A 20,810-nucleotide genomic window follows, 5' to 3' on the forward strand; every position below is an offset into this window, starting at 1 on the left:
GTGGTAATGTACTAAGACCAGTGTCGTTGTGTTTATTTTAGCCACGGAGAATGCCCTTCAAAAGACACGACTTCGATGTTCATCCAGATCTGTGAAAACTTCATTGAGAAGAATCCCACAGAATTAATAGGTAAGGAAACCACCTAAAATCGATAACTGATTATGGGCTTCTTGCAGATGATTTGTATCGAAGGATTAAATCATCTGGAATTTCCAAAGATATGAAATAGTACCATCAAAACTATTGTAACTATGTACTGTGTGTGTTATGTTGTTGAATGTGAAGTACATGAGCGTAGCGCTGCAACAATTAATCGATTAGTTGTCAACTATTAAATTTATCTGCAACTATTTTGATAATCTATTAATCAGTTTGAGTAATTTTTTAAGGAAAAAAAAAATTGTCTAAATTCTCTGATTCCAGCTTCTTAAATGTAAATATTTTTTGGTTTCTTTTCTCCTCTGTGAGAGTACGCTGAATAAGAATAAGACATTTGAGGATTTCTTTGGAAAATTTTTCACCATTTTCTGACATTTATACACCAAACAACTACTCGCAAAATTTGACAAAATAACAGATTAATTGATAATGAAAATAATTGTTAGTTGCAGCATGAGAGGAAACAATACTTGTCACTGCACTAGTTAATCTTAGTGCTATGTTTGCACCTCATTGATGGTTTGATTGCAGTTTTATGGGGGTTTTACTTTTGCTTATATAACTGTTTGAATATTTAGAAATGATGAAATGATCAGTTCCGCCTGCTATGAAAACACTGGACCAGATTGTTTGAGAGATTATTTTTTTTGCGATGTGAGCATGATGTCAGAAATGAAAGCAGAAGATGATTTAGTAGTAAATATTTATTAATATTCAGTTCAGTAGTAGATAATAGATTTGATTTCCGCTCTGACTCAAATAGTGAAAATCGGCATTGTTCATTGAAGGGTTGAGTTAGTGTTGCATGTAGTTTAATGTGAACATTCAGAACAAGGTAAGCATCTTTGCGTGTCTCCGTGTTTTAACTTCTAAAGATTACATCAATGTGACTGAAATCCAGGACGTGTGATGTGAATCACGTCTGCTCACAGAAGAATATGAAGATATATGAAAGCAGAATTTCAAGGAGTGTAAAAACAGCTGGAGCTGTAAATGAGTTTGCACCGTGTATAATTTACTCAGACTGTTACTGTTGACTGTTGTTGGAACAGCTTTGCCTCGACAATAACTCATTTAGATTTTGTTTTGATGTTGTTTTTTATACCACCTCACAGTTTTTACTCTTTAGATATTCAAGCTTCTGTTCTTAATGTCTGAGCAACATCTCAAAAACCTTGAATCTTAAGTGCGAGCGCCTCTGCTTTATTTCTAAAAACATTACATTGTCACTCTTATATTGCAGTAAAGACTAATGTTATACTACATTCTTTGTACATTTCTGAATATCCTTAATGGTTTCTTATTGTGTGACCATAATATAATGCTTGCATACTCTGTAGCTGAGTTCACAGTGACCATGTTGTATCTCAATTATAGTTTTGCTGCAGTTTAACTGTGTAGTGGCGACTATTTCTTTTTAAAAGGTTCTTCAGCTTGTCCTTTACAAAAAATGACTGAATGCTTAATAACTGAAAACTGACACAGAACACACAGGTCATAACAGAAGAGTCATAAATCATGATAGTATCATGAATGTTGACCTTACTCCATCCTATTCTATTATTTACTTACTATCTACTTTACCTTGAAGGGGAATTAGGCTCCTTTTCAAAATTCATACATGTTATTCCTATGGTCTAAGACAGCCAAAAATATTAGTAAATATGAACAACTCTCTCCCAAATTCAAAAGTAGAGTGCTGTGATAATAATATAAATGCCCTTATGATGCTGTAAAATCTAACATCAACCTGCAATTATTATTTGTTAACAGAACTTTCTTTCCTCATTTGATCCACATGTTGCACTCAATCATGAACTAAGGTTATTCTTCTGTTATTATTATGCTAATAAACTACATTTATTTTGAGCACGGAAACTCATTTAATATGGAAAAAACTACTAAATGGAACTTGGATTTAGATTTATTTAGTGAAACAACATGTTTATTGTAATGTTTGTTCATAGAGTGCAGGACTACACTGGCCCGTTAGTTGCCTCACCTCATGTGTCCAGCAGAGAGCAGTCTTACTCTGAAGCTGGACTGTTTGTAAATAGACGAGAGGAGAAGGTTGCAGGTTTTATTTATCAGACAGCTTCCCAGTATAACTAGTCTTCTGCTGATGGTCACAGGGTAGCTCCATGGAGCAGCTGGAGGTTAAATTGCCGTCCCAAAGTTTACTCACACGTCACTTGACATTTGCACATTTCCAGAAGTGCATTGCTCTCTAACCAACATCCTTAAAAAACAAAACAAAACCAGTGCAGCACAGGTCTGTATGTTGTTGGTTTTATAAATGGGAGTGGGAGTATCACATGCAAAACAACACTCCTCTCCCAGTGAACACTGTGTAGGTGATTTTGAGGTGAAAGTACATCAGTAGGCACCAAGCCTAAAAACCTGATCAAATACATTTGGCATGAGAGGTACAGTTGTGTAGATGTCTGTATGTGGGCAGGTTTTTGCACTTTTGTTTCAACTGTTTTGTATTTTTAACTTCATGGAAACACTGTAGTTACAGGTGCATTTAACATCATTCACTTTATCACAATGTTCTCTCCGTCAGCTCTGTTGTTTTCACTCTTAGTGCTGTTAGCACCGTTGGCTACGAGCCACCGGCTCAGCTGTCGCCATGATGGGAGCCGTGTGGAGGCAATAGATTATGCTCTGGATATCGAATTTACACCGAATTCACACCAGGCATTAGCGAAGTGCAGCTCGCCGCAATAATTGCATTATCCTGCGACCAGGAAGCATATTCATGTGTTTCAGGCGGGAAGAAATTCTGTGTAATGTAGGTTCACTTTTCACAGGAGTCACAGGATCTGTTTACTGATTGGCTGCCGTTCCTCTCTGGCCGCACTTCACCGCTAAAAGTTAAACGTTTCCCAACTTTATTTTAGCCGCACTTTGCCGCGGAATCAAACGGCCGCAGCTTGCTGAGCTCAGAAGCAGCCGACGCCTTTTTTCATAGACATTGCATGGCAGCTCGCCGCCGCTGCTGCTCTGGTGTTAATTCGAAGTTTGCACCTTTTAATGTGAGTTGGGACATAAATTATAAAATGCTGATTGCTCAGTTGTTAACAGTCTTCATGCATGTGTAAATGGGTTCCAACACAGCTGAGAGACATATCTACAAAAGTGAACCTTGCAACTCATTCAAATCTGATGCATCGGTCGATATTAGCTCATTGCATAATATATCGGTATCAATGTGTAACTCAGCCAATAAGTAACTTGAAATCACTGTTTAGAAACGCCAAGCTAGGTTTGTGTTAATTTAGAAATACTGCCACCGTTACATGCTGTAGTTTGTCCACCAGAGAACACTGACCAGTTTATTTTTACACAGTCAAACATCCTGCTTAGAATGAACCTTTGGTCACAATAGGCTCTTTTCACAGCACTCATGTTGACATGTCATTGCAGGGTTAAACACAGGTTTTAATTAATAACACTAATTATGGTCCTGTTCTATTTAGGTAGGCCAGGGCCTCTGGAATGGCTGTGATACTAAATAGAACAGGACCATAATTAATTTTATCAATTACACCTGTGTTTATCCTGCAATTACATGTCGAAATGTCTGCTGTGAAAATGGCATATTAAAAAACAAATCTAAAAGATCTTTATCAGTCGGGCTGTAATTTAATTAGTAACCTTAATTGACAGGAAATATGAAACATTACTTTTCTTTGTCTTTTTTTAGATAATTTTCCTAGTGTCAAATATGCATTATGTTTTAAAGTGAGGTGTCTTTAGATCTCAGTTCTCAAATAATTATTCAAGTTCTTCCTTATTCAAGGGCTTGGGGTTGTTCTAGTGGATCTATAATCTTTTCTCATTTCGTCTTGATTTTAAGCAGCTTCCTCTCGCTTCCTTTTCAGTGTCAAAAAGTTAGTTTGCATCAATATTGTGCTGTGAGATGGTGCCTAAAGGCAGCCTGGGTGATTCTGGTCATGCACGCATTGATTTAGAAGTTGCACTTTCACCGTATTGACAGCAGGGCGCTCTCTTCTACCTCACTCTAGATCCAGATCTCTTCCTTCCTGCCTACTAACTGCTGCCTGGCTTGTAGATCAAATTGCTCAAACATCAGAGCAGAATGTGTGAATGTCATCTCGGTAATGTCCTGTCTTTTGGCCAGCTGGTGATTAGGCTTTGTTGTCTCTGTGGTACACATGTCCAAATTAGACAGTTGGGCCGGTAAATGTGATCCCCGTCCTCTTGGCGTCGGTTCGTTTCGTCTTCATTAGCCTTTGCTGGGGGGAAATATGAGAGTCGGATGTTTTTTGTTTTGTGTAGTTTGAACCCTGCTGTGCACCTGCTTGTTTGTGAGAGTATCACATTTGTTTTTTAACATTGTCTTGAAGTGGAGAACAAATATGACCAAAATCTTTTTTTTGTGCCTTCAGGGAGGCTTTCTTCACTTCAGTTTGTGCTTTATTGACAATTTGCTTCAAAATAAAAAGCCTGATTTTTATCTGTTTTTGCTTTGGCTGGTTTGTAATGTGGGTATAAAGGCAGGTCCCCCCTCTAAGGAGAGCAGGATCTGCCTGTGAGTCTCTTTGAGTTTGTGACTTGATGCCCCCGCTCAAAACGTAGACTCAGTACATCTCAGAGGACTGTTATTGATGTGAGAGGGGAACACATTGGATAAGATTGTGCTATACCACAGGGCTATTGACTCCACACTCGCATTATGCTGCATTACATTGATTTTGCGAAGGCGCTGAGCATAGATGGGGGGGAGAAAGATGTAGTGATATGACTTACAGACTTCTTAGAGAGATCGATAAATGACTAAGATTTAATATAAATGAAAACCTAAAGTGGAATTAGTTTTTAAACTCTTGTGCTGCTTCTTTTTTTTTCTCCTGAAGGTCTTCACTGCACGCATGGCTTCAACCGGACAGGCTTTCTGATGTGTGCGTACCTGGTGGAGAAGATGGACTGGAGGTAAACCCCCTTCGATCACTCAATACATTCACAATCCTCACGGTTGCCTTGCATGACGACACAGACACGACACACTCTGCTTTCATGATCTCCCAGCCCTGTCAGTCTCTTTTAGCTGATAATCCCGTCTTCTCCTGATAACTCTCTGTACGTGTGACGGCACCAGAGAGTTGCACTTCTGTCAGTTCACATCAACATGGGCTTCACAAAGAAGCCGCATGGTTAGCGGTGACTGAGATGTTAAATAATTTACAACAGCAGAGCAGAGGGGAGGGCGAGGATCTGTCTTTAGTCGGAGGTGGAGCAGCAGTCTGAGAATCCCTGGAAGCTGTCGACATGTAGGCTGGATAAAACCCTCCCACCGCCCACCACTTCCTGTGTAATGAATATTCTCAGAGCATTTACAGCCCTTGTCCAGAAACATCATTTTACTATCAAATGATCAACGCTGCTTCAGTTTTTTATGGATATGGCTTGTCATTGAAAAAAAATCTGCCCTAAACATGAAGTTATGTGTGCAACTAAAGCTTATTTTCACGATTGAAAATAGTAAAAACTGGCCATCACTATTTGCTAGAGCCCAAGGTAACGTCTTTAAGTTTCTTTTTTTGTCTGACCCACCGTTTAAAACCCTAAAAGTTTCCAGTTAGAGCTGAAACAACGAGCCTAATGCAAGAACCACAAATTATATATGTATTCATATAGCCTAACAATATCATCATTCATTTAAAGATAGGGTCGACGATGTTGGAAAGGTAGCATCATTTGAAAATAGCATCGCCTCAGGAGCTCCGTCTAAACCCTCCCACTCCCCTCGGTGCTCTTTCCAAGGCAACGCCCCCCACACACATGCACGAGCACCGCCGCATCGTAACTACCTCACAGACACAGAGCGGAGAGAGGACCTCAACTCAACAACGCTACCTCATGACAAGTAACCATGGCAGTGCTACTTTTGATTGAGTTTTCTCTTCCATTCTCCAGTAAATCTGCGGCAGCGACGTGCTTTGAGTTCAGGCTAGTGCACGCCAAGGGTGGAGTACGAGCAGAGAGGCATCTGATTGGTTCTTTTCAAGCGGACCGCGATTCAGTGATTGGTAGACGTTTTAACAGGATTACAGCAGCTACAGATGACGGCTCTTTTCCGGTCCTTTTTCAGAGCTCATCAGTAATGGATTGCTGTCGGGGTGTAAAGACCATTTCAACCAATATAACAAATAGTGTAGACCGGATAACATCGTCAACCCTGCCTTTAAGTTGGCCATTGATGCTACTGTATAACACTGCAATACAAATATGAACATCTCAAACTGCAAAAAGACTTAAATTAGTTATGATAAACAAATAAAAACAAACAAATCATATGAGAAATACAGCTCTTGGGATTGGTACCGGAGAGAAGCCGGGCGCTTACCATAAAAACTCAGCCATTTATCCGTTTTTTTTCCCACGCTGGCAACTTGATCGCTGACTACACACAGATACCATCATTACTATTATTATACTTCTACTATTGGCTCACAAGTGGTAAAACCAAATGTCAGCGATAAACAAAACATTCATTTTGGACCTGTCAAAAGTCATAATAATGTCTTTTTTATGAAAAGTCATATTTTTATTCAGCAGCTTTCTAAAAGCTCTGTGGATGTATTCTTTTTTTAACATGATTTGTCTACATAAAAATGTTATCAATAACCCCTTAAAAATACAGCTTTCCAAATGTCTGTGTTTTCTGCCTCTTATCAGCATCGAGGCAGCTGTGGCGGCGTTCTCCCAGGCCCGGGCCCCGGGGATCTACAAGGGAGAGTACCTCAAAGAGCTTTTCCGTCGCTATGGTGACGAGGAGGACGCGCCCCCTGCCCCCGCGCTCCCCGAGTGGTGCTTCGATGACGACGATGGCGACGGTGATGTGGACGATGACGGTAACGCCGTTGGCCAGGAGTCGGGCCCCAGCTCCTCTGGGTCGGCGCCCGGCAAGCGAAAGAAAGAGAAGCTAAAACTGGTAAGACTTCCTCCAGGAAATGGACTGTTAAGTAGAAAATCTGCACGACATGGACCTCATGCAGGGTGATAGAGGGACTGTAGGGAGGCTTTTCTTCTAAGTGATGAAGCTCTTATGTTATATACATATATATATATATATATATATATATATTTAATAATCCAATAAATTTGATGTTCAGATTTAGAGAACGTGACACTTTCTATCTCCATAGCTGCTGGCAAAGATATAATTTTGATTAGATAAAAGCCGTCTCCCTGTCTTTATGTGAAGCTAAAGGTGAAATGAGAAGCGTCAATCATCTCCAGTTGCACATAATTGGATTTCCTTTCTGTTTACATTGAGATGAAGCTGAATTTTGAGTAGTTAAAAGAAGCTTATTATTTACCGTTAATCGACAAATCTAATAGTGGAGCTATCTATCTATCTATCTATCTATCTATCTATCTATCTATCTAGATGGGTCTAGAGGGAAGAAGAGAGGCGAGAGCAGCAGCAGCAGCAGCAGCAGTAACTCCTGCAGACTGCATTACTTCACTGTCATTAAGAAATACTGTCTCTTGGTTGACTGGCCTGCCTCAGAGTCAGACTGGTTTGCAGTCAGTTGGCTGTTATGAAAAGAAACTTCATAAAATCTGTTCAAAAGTAGGAAAAAAAAGGTGACACACCATCAAATGAAACAAAATCCTGGAGAGCCTGAAACATGTTGCAACCATCGGCCCTCCTCAGAGTCAATAAAGAAATGTAGAAACACTGCTCTGCTATGTTGGACAGTACGTACTATAGATGAATCAATAATTGGCTTCTGAGGAGTGGAGTACATGTGGCTACAGTTTGAGTTGGGGAAAGTGTCCCCATCCTGACGGGTTAGAGATATTTGAGGTAGAAGGGGAGTCAAAGGAATCTGATTTCTGTCTCCGGTGGACTCCACTGCTATATATATATATATATATATATATATATATATATATATATATATATATATATATATGAGGAGCATCATTATTGATTAGTCTGCTGATCATTTTCTTGATTAATCCAATGCCAATGAAATATCAAAACAGTAAAAAAGAAATGCACATCACAATTTCTCAGAGCCCAAGATGACATGTTCAAAAACCTAAAGATGTTCAGTTTACCATCATAGAGCTGCAACAATTAGTCAACTAATCTATTAGTCGGTCGACAGAAAAGTAATCGCCAACTATTTTTGAAAATCGATTAATCATTAAGTAATTTTTCATGTGAAAATGGCAGAAAATGTTGTTTTCAGACTCTCAAATATGAATATTTCCTGCTTTTTCCCTGTTTTATATAATTAAACTGACAGAACAAGACATTTAAAGACATCACCGTGGACTTTGAGGGACTGGGATTGGACATTTTTCACTGTTTTCTGACATTTTATAGTCCAAACGATTAATCGATTAATCAAGAGAATAAGTGGCAGATTAAACGATAATGAAAATAATCTTTAGTTGCAGCCCTATACTATTATAAACAACACAGAAAAGCAACAAATTCTCACATTTGAGAAGCTGTAACTAGTGAATGTTTGGCAGTTTTGCCTCGAAAAATGACTGAAACCATTAACTAATTATCAAAACACTCGCCAATTAGTTTCCTCTCGTTGGCTAATTGTTTAATTGACTAATCGTTACGGCGCTGAACACCTCCCGTGATAATGACTTAAGCCATGTTGCCCAGCTACATCTTCACTGAGGCTTTCCAAATTGAATAATAATAATAGATTTTATGGGTTTTAAAGATTTCATTGGAAATTATTGACAAAAAAAATAATTCAAAACAAAATATTGAAAAAATATAATAAAATAATAATAAATACAATAAAATAAAAATAATAAAATAAGTAATAATGATAATAATAAATATGACTAATAAATTATTATTACTAATGTTACTTGAATTTTTTAGATTGTTTTGTGCATTTTGTTCTAATTTCATTTCCACAGTTTATGATGACTAAAACCTCCCTCTAGATGTGGAGAATAAGAATTATATGTGCATGATGGGACTTTCTCTTCTCGCTGCAGCCCTTCATACTAAAAACATATGCACGTAATGGCACTTGGGGTGACATGTATTATCATACCATATCTGTTTCTGTTCTAATTGGCATATATTACCATATTATACTAGTTAGCGAGGCTCACCTGGGCAGATTGAGGGGGGAAAAGATCATGTCAAAAGAGAAATGAGGTGAACAAGTAGGAATCACTCTTAGCAGAGAAAGGAGCGCTACAGATGTCGTCCATGTTTCTCTCAAAACAGGTGGGAGATATCTGCATAAACTAGGAGTATAGGGGTGAAGGTAGTGAGGGGGTGAGGAGGAGAGGCGGCAGTCTAGTTTCCCGGGAGATGAACAAGGGTTTATGAGTTGGATTCAGAAAATCATTAAAGTGAGAATTAAAAGCGGAGAGGTCAAAAGAAAAAACTGGATTTGTAATATTTCTACCTGCACACAGGGATTCATAAAGCAAAGAAGCAGCTGTTTGTGAAGTATCACCGGGATTTAAAATGTTTTTCTTGCATGTGTAGGAGGGTATGAGTTCAACCTTGTGTTTTTCTTCTTCTTCTTCTTTTCCTCCCAGGGTGCAGTATTTCTCGAAGGCGTCACAGTGAAAGGCGTCACACAGGTCACCACACAACCCAAACTAGGAGAGATCCAAAGGATGTGTCAGAGGATGGCGGAGTGGGAAAAGTAAGAAGCACCTCCCTTTACCCTCCTCATGCTCCTCTGGGAAGCCCTGTGGGTCTTTGTGTACACATACTGTATATATGTGGGTGTACTTACTCATGTACTGTGTAGTGAGTCACTCAATTGTTGTAAATCACCTGTTTGTTTTTTTTTTTTAAATCTTGACACTTTCAGACAGGCGGCACAGTCAGGAATAGATTTCTATTTTCTGGAGAAATATGCTGCTGTTGCTTTTTTTTTTTTAAAGAAATTGCAGGGAGTCAGCTCTACTGCCGCGTCTTCTTGTCACAGCAGCAGAAGGAACAGTCCACGCTGCTATTTCTAAAGTTGTTGTGTTTTTTTTTTATACCTGTAAGGGTATAATATAATGAGATCCAAATATAGTTACTAACCCTCTGAGACCGGCGGGGTCGTCGACGATCCCGGCTGACATTACTGTATTGAAGAGGCTGTAGCGGGCTCCTTCTTTTAAATCTAGAGTGGAGATGCTGGTTTCCTATGAAACTGGACGACCCAAGCATACTTGCCAACCTTGAGACCTCAAAAGTAGGGAGGATTTGGAAACCAAAGCGGGGGGTTTGGGGGTCCTTTCCCAGAATGAGTTTCAGATACTTTGTTTCCTGCATTCTGCTGACTTTTAAAGAATGAAAATTGCAAATTAATTATAATTATGAAGTACACTCCAACAGCAGCTTTACGTTAAATACTTTTGATTTTACTTTTAATTTTCAGGAAGGAATATACAGAGTAATCGTAGCCGCTCTGGTGTGAACTTTTCATTCATTCACTCATTCATTTTCTTTTTTTTAAGATTATGTTTTGGCCTTTATTGATAGTGACAGAGAGATAGTTTTGAAAGGGGGAGAGAGAGAGAGAGAGGGGGGATGACATGCAGCAAAGGGCCACAGGTCAGACTCGAACCCTGGGCTGCTGCGGTAAGGACTCAGCCTTGGTACATGGGGTGCCCGCTCTACCAAGTGAGCTATTGGGAAGTCCCAATTTTATTAATTTTTCTACCCCTGCTTGAGTACTTCTTTCTCCTACTCTCCATTTCTCTCTCCGTCTCTCAGTCACTGAAGGTCTTCGCAGACCACTGCGCTCTGAAACACGTTATTTTTGAATAACTTGCGCCACACCACTACGGCTTTTTGCTGCATCGAAGCAAAGCCCAACTTTGGGCGCAGCGCGCACTTACAATGTGTCAGAGCAGCTGTATTGTTGTCCGGGTACAGTAGGGTAGGTTACAGTATATGAGTTAACAAAAAGGAAAAAAAGGGTGTAAATATTTGTCATTAATCGGGATAAATACGGGAGAATTGTGACCCCGGGGGGAAACCGGGAGAGGGCAATGAAAAACGGGAGTCTCCCGGGGAAATCGGGAGGGTTGGCAGGTATGGGCCCAAGACATCCATTGTATGTACAACCATGTCATGTCTAGCTTGTCGGGAAGGGGGCTAAATTACTCCCCAAAGTTAAAGGCTAAATTTTGTCAAGGGTAAAACTGCACGCAATCTTTGAAGAATGAACGAATAGTTATTGATGTTCTTTTTATTTCTGATTTATGACTAGAACAACTTGACACACAGTGCTGAGCTGCATCTCAAATTCATCTTCAGGTTCCCAGCTTTCAGATGATGTACACCACTTCTATGTGGCATCTACTATTGACTTGCTATCTCTGCATAAAGACCCCCTGTACTCCCCTAAAAAAGACAAAAATGGGTGTATGGTAAAGAGGGGTGGAGTGGTAGAGGTTAAAAAATGGTCTTGATATGGTCCTGAAGTTTAACTTTTAAGACAAAAAACAAGTTAAACGTAGGACATAGAAGTTTTTTTTTATATAAAGAAGCTAAAAAATACTTTTTAGCAAAGTGCAAGTGCCATCCCTCAGTGCAGAGTGCAGAGTGCAGTGACTCCTCAGGAGTGCACTTAGACACAGACTGGCACAGTGCTGGTTTGTTTCAGTTAGGCGTGGCACACGATGCACCCCTTGTGCCGACATGAATTGACGACTCTGTGCGGCACGCGAACAAAATGGCAGATGTACCGGCAGCATCGTAAAAAATAATCCGGACAATGAAAACATTTTTGACACGGCTTGTTGTGGCTGAATCCAAGCAGAAACAGGTACTGTGGAGTCTCTGCCAACACTTACACGCTGTAAAAAGGATGAAATTAAAACACATCACAGCCTCTCTACCACCCGCTGTTTGATTATTAGCTGGTAGAGATTCAGCGTCTCATACCTGTCACCTCATATGCCGCCTGGGCTCCATTTAACCAAATTTTCCCCGCCCTAGCTGCTACATAAAAAGATGCCCATTAGCTGTTGCCTTGGCAACAACTACTCTTCATGGGGTGTATTGAAACATGCAAGAAGAAAGCTTATGTAAGATATTTCTTCCTACAATTATGTTAACAATATCAAATTAAGTCATTTGGGGTATTATTCTTAAACAATATTCAGTGAGTTAAAGAAGAAGTGAAACTCATCTTTTGAAGTCTTATAACATGATATGATGTATTTCACAGTTCAGCTTATATAAAATGTATTTAACAGACCTTGTATCTTTTTTCAACTTATCATCATACGTTTCCAAAATATGGAGAGCGTGTAGCCTCAGCTGGTCACTCCTAACTGACTTAGGAGACATCTGGAGCTCTCTTAGGTAATTGTAGAGCTAAGACCAAACACTTGGGAGCATTTATGCATGGCTCTTATTTTTAATTCAAAATTTGTATGCATATGGCACATTAAATCTGAGTGAAAATAAAGCTTGCTTTTTTTAATGCAATCATACACTGAGAGGGCTCATCTCTTTGCCGATGAAATAAAGTATTGACTCAGTTAATCTCTGCATGTAAATTATTAATTAAAAATCAATAGTGTTTTTGAGAATCAATACAGTATCACAAAACATACACATACACCGACAATGTATCGAAATTTATTGCACGTCTTTGTTGAATACTTGATTCTGATTGATCAATCACGGCGTTCTATGGTCTGTTATTTATTTATAGCAGACCGTTGCTATGTATAACAGACCGTTGCTATGGGCGCAGTTCTGATGTCGGACTCTGGCGGACTGTTTTTGTGTCAAATTATTGATTTGTTAAGTAACTAGCCATGTAATAAGCGGGATAATGTACAGCGAACGGGTCATTGTTGTGAAATAAACCCCTTCAGGGCAATGCGGCACCCTGACGCGAAGCTTTACAATAACCCTAACATATAGAATAGTAACCTGTGTATTACGTTACGTATTTGTAGCAGGCTCTGGTCATTGATTGTAGCTCATATTTTAAGTTTAGACTTTAGCTGAAGTACATGTATTGGTGAGGGTTAGGCATGTAGTAGATTAATACCAGAGGTCAGAGTGGTGAGAGTTAGCAATCAAATGAATGCATGTCAGTTAGAAACATAAGATGTTCATTGTTGTTGCAGGTCTGGTTTTCCTGGTGCTCAGCCCGTCTCCATGGACAGACAAAACCTCCGTTTCCTGGAACAGAATCCATACAAAGTCAGCTGGAAGGCTGACGGCACACGGTAGGTCTATTGTTCATGGCTTTTCTTAGTAAATAAATGACTCCTCGTCTACATGTGTCGATACAGGTATCACTCTTTGTGTCTGACTGGACTAATTGGCCTCTCTTCCCCATTCATTATGCCCCTTTTCAGAGTCAATACATGTATAGTGAGTTTGTGTCCATGGGAGTTGTCCATCAGTTGTATGTATCAGAGGTGTTAATTTACCTTTCTGGCTTGTTAGTGAAGACTGAGGAGGAACGCTAACATGACTTCTGTTTCTCATTAGATTTTGATTACAGTACCTTCGTATAGCTAATCAACCTGAGTGCTCATTAAGCTGTGGAGATTTTAAACTGGCTTCACTGATGGAGCCACAGACTGAACAGGAATAAGAAATGCAACAAGGCGTTTGTTCTTTCCTGTCACATTTCAGGTTGAATTTGTTATTTTCTCTATTGCCAGAAGCTAGTGTTGAGGGGGGAAAAAAGGGTTTTAGCATTCCACTAGTCTGCTGTGAAGCACTGCCTCTCTCTCTCTCTCTCTCTTGCTGGTGCAAATGTGCAGTATGCTGGTGAATATTTAATGACTGCAGTCAATTTCACAATTTTTACATATCGGTGCTTTAATTTCCTGTAAGAGTGAGACCAGCAGAGTACAGATTTGGCCCCTGACCGAGACGCTGCATATGTGTGTGTAAAACGACTGCCGTCATCTGCAAATGCTTTAGAGTGTTGTGAAAGTTTTGCTCTTAAATGTGTGTAGAGAGAGTGATGATGCTGAGCTCTTCCTCTCCCGCCTGGAGCTCTTGTCCTTCACCCCCAATTTCCCTCCGGCTGCTTGAAGAGTCTCACTGAGTAGTGGCGCCTTATTTCTCCAGTCATGAGAAACGGAGAGAGACAAGGTATGCTTGGTATGAGTCATCTCTCAAACTGCAGTACTATGTACTACTATGTTGGGAAGATGATATACTATGTTCTCTTCAACTTTGAACATTCAAGCAGTGAAATATAAGGCTGACATTGTTTTTTAGAGACTTACCTTTCAACAGTGGTTCCCAACCTGGGATCACAGGGGGGGTGCACCAGGATTTATCTGCTCTGAGTTTGTCAATTTTGCTCATGTATAAATAAAATCATAATAACACACCTACTGGATAATTTATACAAAAGTCTGTATACAAAACTATTTAAAAAGATGTATTTTTTTAGGGCTGTCAAAGTTAACGCCACTAATTTCTTTAACACATTAACACAACTTGCGATTTTTGATCTGTGATTAATTGCGATTAACTATGGACAATCATGCGATTTAATTATGATTAAATATTTTAATCGATTGACAGCCCTCACGTTTTGCTACTCAGCAGAAAAATCTAACGAAATATTCTGCGTCAATCCACATTTGTTGGCGTTTAGCCTTTCAAAAACAACATTTTCACTGTGGTCAAAAACCTAATTTCTCTCCCGCTTGCTGCACACAAAGGGAGACCCGCACCTTTATTAACAGGGTGGTCTAGCAGCCAATCTAACAACACTATAAATTACATTTATTTAACCACAATAACAAAAAATCTATTTTGGCTCTAACACTATTATAGTAATTTAATTAAGTTGCTACAAAAAAAAAGATTATATTGTGTATCTGCATTCGCTTGGCAAATCCTTCAAAACATCATCACTTTATTTATGTTGCTGAAACTGCCGAGTTATATTCAATAAAGAAAGTTGATTTAATAAAAAAGAATAACTCATTAAACACACTGACTCACTTTATTTAAATTGAGGATTTTGTTCGAGTTGTTTTTAGGGTGGTGGTGTCGAGGGCGGCTCAGCTTTTCTTATACATAAGTAGGGGAGCTTCAAGGAGAATAGGTTGGAAACCACTGCCTTACAACATACAGAATAAAGTCTTATTTCTAATGATCAAAACAAGATCCAGGAAAAGGTTGTTTTGCAGAATAATTGTGCTTGGAGAATCTATTGATACTCAAAAATTGTGCCTCAAAGGATCAGGCTGGCTGTATTTTATTTTCTCTAAATGTAAAAAAGTCCCAATAAAAGCCCTGAATGGACGATGGATTTATCCTGATACCAAGTATTGAGAGTGTTGTGTCTTGTGCGGATTGGAAATCCCTCTGAGATAAATTTGTGATTTTGGGCTTCATAAGAAACTTGAGTTACTGCCAGTGTAGCCAGAACCTGATATATCTTATTCCTCTGTGCCACAGACCTCAATTGTTTCCAAAAACTATTAAAAACACATCAGTGAGTCACACTGTTGCACTGGGTAACATGTTCCTTCATTATGAGAAACGTGGGCACCGTAGTTTATTTTGAGTCAATACTCAAATATTCTTTGGAGTGCTATAAATCCTCGGGTGAAAGTATTCCCCAACAAGTGCAGTTACAACAAGGTTTGTAAGCTGTTTTTAAAGAATTACGTCTTCAGAAGGAACGAGTGGGTTTGGGGCTGCTGAGCCACGGACGGGGTGGAGAAGTCGTAAAGTATTGTGAGACTAATGCTGCCTTCAAATGGGGTCGTGTTTACCGTGTTCACGAGAAGAATCCATATAATCTCCCCCCTCTTGTGGTGTTAACAACCTTGTAAGTGGAAATTTTCTGAAAACTCAGAGTAATTATTATGCAAAATGACATCACCGACCATGACGAAGGCGTGATCTGCCCTACTCTGCCCCTGGATGTCTTAGCCTGATATTCTTACCCTAAACCTAACAAATCTCAATCCTCATGCCTAACCCTAACCGACCCAACTAACGAAGACAACGAGTAATGGTCAGTGGTGGTGGAGGCAGTGGTGGGTTACACCTTCACCAGTATAGGAAAAAAAATCATGAAGGTCCGATAACGTCATTCTGCATAATAATTAGCCATGTGCTTCTGTTCGTTACACGGGGAGTGTGTATTTTCGGAGAAGTGGGTCTTCGGAATAATGGACCGTTGGAATAATGGGCAGTCCTCTTTGCATTGTATTCAGAAATGGCGGATTTTTTCGGTGGATGTTACGTTAATATTTTGTGATTTTAGAGTTTTTCTTCATAATTTCATATGTCTTAGGAAAATGTTGATATTCCCAACAGCCTGATCTTTGTCCTGTCATTATGCCTTTGCATTTCCTGCATTACGTTACACGCTCGTTAGCTTGCTAAATTGTTAACCTTGGTGGCTTCTAGGGTTGTCTCTAGAAGGGAGCCCTCAAATTGCGAAATCTGACTTGAGATCTGCAAAAACCCTTAAATATTCAAGGTCAATGCCTAACCTTAACTATTTGAGATAGATGCCTAACCTTAACAATCTCATGAGAGTTTCCCCAGTTTGTGGGCTCCCTTCTAGCCACTGCTGGCTTCTAGACGCCGACGGTAGCGTCCATGTTGCCGTTGCCTAGAAGCTGTGTTCTCGAACTTTTTTTGTTCTGGTATCCAGTTCTTATAATTATTTTTTTCATACTTTATCGCAAAACAAATGCAATACAGTATCAATAATACTGCATATAACAATATACTTATATTGTATACAGTATATACAGTATTATGAAAACAGGATTCAGCAGTTCAGACAACTAGAAAATGTCCATGTATCAAGAGTCTTTAAAGCTTTGGGGTTTTGTAAAGTGCTCAATACTGTAGTTTGTATTTATTGCTGCATTACATTTATAAATGTTCTCACCACTTGAACGCAAGTCCTAGTGTAAACGACTTCCCATGTTGTAAACACGAGCTCACAAGTTTGATTTGAAGGCAGCTTAACACATTGTTGGTTTTAGTCTTTTTAATGGAATTTGGTGACTAATATAGTAATAAATCCTTGCTGTAGTCCTAAATTGCTTTTCTAAGCTAATATTGGTTTTACATAATGTTTGGAGCTCAGGTGAATGATGGCTTGTTGTCTCTGTAGAGCTACTGTATATGAGCTATTGCTCCGTTGTCGCCCATCTGTTACACAACCAGGACCTCCCACCAGAATAATTTTAGTCTCACCAGAACATATTGTGCTCGAGTAATTTGTAGACTAATTTATTTATCCTAAGTGTAATTCAATCATTGTCCATCGGTGTGTGTTTGTGTGTTTGTGTGTGTGTGTGTGTTACATTAGAGATGAGACGGTCTTGGTACACTCAGTTCATTTCATACCTCCTCCTGCTTGGACACACTCTTTCTTCAAACTCTACATTCATTATCATACATAATGTTAGTGCTGCCCTTATTACGTGCAGCCCTTCCTGCCAGTCACTGTTTCCACCACTGGAACTTCTTTCCTGATAATTGGGACACCATGTAAAAGAGGAACCTTGGAGATGTGCTGTTAGTAAAACTTCACTAAATCATATATGCATCAGTAGAGTATAACAGCATAGAAAGGGGTGTCCCATCAATGATTTTTGGATTCTCACAATGCATTAATGTACTTTTCTGGAGCTGCGTCCTGTCTTATAATAAAGAAATATATTTTCTAACTCCTATATCTGCAAGTTTGTTGACACTCCACGACAGTAACTTGGAGTTTCTAAGCACATAAAGGGTCACATTAGGTCCGTCTGACGAAAAACGCTTTTACATGAAACAAGCGAACCAATCACAGGACTCTCTACGTTTCTTTTTTACATTGTTGTGTCAAAGTGGTGTTTGTAAAGAGAATGTCGCTCTCCCTGCTGGACTGCTTTCCTTTCGGTACATTTCACATTACTGAGACATGCGGTAAACTAATACTTTAACACGTGCTCTTTGGTGGATTATGTGTTTGCCGAATTACAGGAGATGCTTGGATTGCAGGGTATTGCAATAACTTTCTAGCATCGGTATACTGTGCAACACTACAATGCTTTCACAGGTGATTTGACTTGTCACACAAACTTGTTGAATATTAAAATACATTACAAAAACACTGGCATTATTTTTCTAGGTAAATTGAGACAGGCTGTACAGTATGTCTGACGAAGGCTGTAGGTATTTGCAGAAGGGATGGATGCAGTGTTGTTAGATGGATATTCAAACTGTCGCCTCGCCTGCATGTAATGTAATAAAGCCGTCCTCTCATATGGGGAAAGCTTACATTTATAGGCACATGTTGAAAGCTGTGAGGGGACAGTCTGTTCTGGTGCTGCTGGTCTGATATTACTTTATTCTACTGAGCTGAGAAAATGGATCACAGCTTCTTTTTTCAAAGCGTGCTACCTTATTAGTGCCTCGCCCGAGCTGCCATGGTGTTTAATTCATCCACCAAGATACACCACGTCTTTCTTACAGGTTTGGTTTTTGTGTGAAATTGAATTCGCACAAAAGAAGTGATGATGAGACAGTTTGGTAAAAAAATAAAGTAAAAAAATCCATTTGATTTCTTTGTGATTAAAATTCCGCAGGTGTGGGTCATCATTAAATCTGGACAACATCTCAGATTGATGGACAACAAACAGCAGCATTACAGACGTAGGCTCTTCTGGGGTCAGTGGGTACAAACAATCACTATAAAAGATGATTGATTCCACTTTTAATCACCATTTATGTTGCTCTATTAATCCTAAAATCTCTCTAATGATGGGAAAAAGTATTAATATAATTCTGAAAAATTAGCTGCATCATGTGGAGGACTTGCAATGCATCAGATAATATTAATGAGTTTTGTACATTTTCCCAGTGAGATTTACTGGTCGCAGTGCTGCAGTGTAATTTGTCATTCTCGCCATGCATTGCACAGAGTGTGCATAGAATTTCTTATTAAATGTCCTACTTTCTAGCCTGTGGCACTTTTTAAGACCTGAAATGGATTTTTAATAGGAAATTTGTCTCTTCAAGGTGGTCTGGAAAGATTTTTCTCTTTGCGTTTTTTCCCCAGAAGTCCTCACTTATGTGTTACACATTTTAAATCCCCCTCCAGCTTTACCTATTGTTACTTGGGTGCGGATAAGAAAGTTTCCCATTTTATTTTTACTTTTAAAATGAGTCATTTACATTTGTTAATTTCATACAAAAGCATAGTTTTCTCAGGAAAAGGTTAAGTGAGCAGATGCGTTCATTGTCATCAACGCTCTGACAGATTTCCTCTACGTATTCCCAACGTCTTTTTATGGCCACCGGGCAGTGCACCAACCATTCTGACAGTTGAACTGCCTTGCTCAGTAGCACAATAATAGACAATATGGTGACAGAGTACTGAACCAACGCCTCTTACCTAAGAATATTATACAGCTCCTCCTGACGCACAGACCAGTCACAGTGAAAAACACTGTCACTGTCTGCTATCTGCCAAGAAGGCGGCTTCTAATGGGCTTTAGGAAGGACAGAAAAATCAGTGGATTTGCCAAGAGGGGAGACATAGGCTGTGTTGGGTCTTTAATCAACTTGTTGTCGAGCCTGCTGTCAGGGCTAGATTGGTTTGAGCTCCAGAGAGGAGGAGGAGGAGGAGGGAGAGAGAGACCAATTATGTCTTTGGGACTTTAAACAAACAATGTTGCTCAACTTGGACTTTATTAGAGAAATTGGACTTGAGAAAGACTTTCTTAATTTCCTACTCAAAGTCCTCTCCTACCCACTACCTCCTCAGCCACTCATTTCAAATGAGGAATCAATAATGCAGTGTTTACGTTGATGTGCCAGATTAGAGTTAAAGAGAGTTTAACGAAGCTGCTTTCTATTTAATGGCAGGTTATTGTCAGAGCATTATTACTTGTGTTTTACAGTCTTTGTCGGTTATTTAGTCCGGCTTTTAGTAGGGATTTTAGAAATCGTAATATGGCAGTGTCTTTTTTTTATGGTTTTAAAGGCTGAATTACAGTAAAGGGAATTTTGTAATTTTGTGAGCTTTCCAGACTGTTCTAGCTGTTCTATTATTTGCCTTTACCCACTTAGTCCTTTTATCCACATTACTGATGAAAATTTCATTCTGTAAATATTTTGTTAAAGCACCAACTCTACTCCATATCGCCCAGCCCTATTATTTAGTTTTTTAATGATGTCTATAACCCTGCTTAGTGGCTGGTTTGTACACCAGACTGCACCAAAACACTCAGGTTAATATTGCTACTAAAACGTTAGGCTGCTTATAATTATGCTTACGCTCCAAATGGCAACGAGTAATAATGAACAGGGGAGAGACTTCAGCTCACAAAAGTAGAAGTTGTATTACAGGGAATTACTGCACATTTATGTTTACTAGTACACCTGTTCTGTAATGTTCTTTATATCAAAGGAACCACTGGGACACAAGCTGAGTTTGTTGAGCTTTGTTAAGCACATACTCAGCTGCTGCTCAGAAGACAGTTTGTACTTTTCTACATCCCTTACTTTTGTTTGTCACTCTTCATCGGCAGATAAATGTGCTATGGCTAGTTTAGATCCGACTTTTGTCACATCTGATGTTATTTTTCTGTAGTTTCACAGATCTGTTTGGTCAAGGTCAGATTGCTTTTTTTAGTTTTTGTCTTGCTT

At 39.3% G+C, this 20,810-nt stretch overlaps 1 protein-coding gene across 3 annotated transcripts in view; it reads left to right on the top strand.

Moving 5' to 3' along the window:
- Positions 1 to 20,810, top strand: part of rngtt (RNA guanylyltransferase and 5'-phosphatase) — a 111,026-nt gene that overhangs the window by 3,487 nt on the left and 86,729 nt on the right. For all 3 annotated transcript variants that reach the window (XM_037750819.1, XM_037750820.1, XM_037750821.1), the window contains 5 exons: positions 42 to 130; positions 5,044 to 5,119; positions 6,866 to 7,121; positions 9,734 to 9,843; positions 13,289 to 13,390. In XM_037750819.1, the coding sequence (XP_037606747.1) occupies positions 42 to 130; positions 5,044 to 5,119; positions 6,866 to 7,121; positions 9,734 to 9,843; positions 13,289 to 13,390 (633 nt within the window). The remainder of the gene's footprint in view (positions 1 to 41; positions 131 to 5,043; positions 5,120 to 6,865; positions 7,122 to 9,733; positions 9,844 to 13,288; positions 13,391 to 20,810) is intronic.

The sequence above is a fragment of the Sebastes umbrosus genome, chromosome 18, assembly GCF_015220745.1.
Source record: "Sebastes umbrosus isolate fSebUmb1 chromosome 18, fSebUmb1.pri, whole genome shotgun sequence".
NCBI lineage: Eukaryota > Metazoa > Chordata > Actinopteri > Perciformes > Sebastidae > Sebastes > Sebastes umbrosus.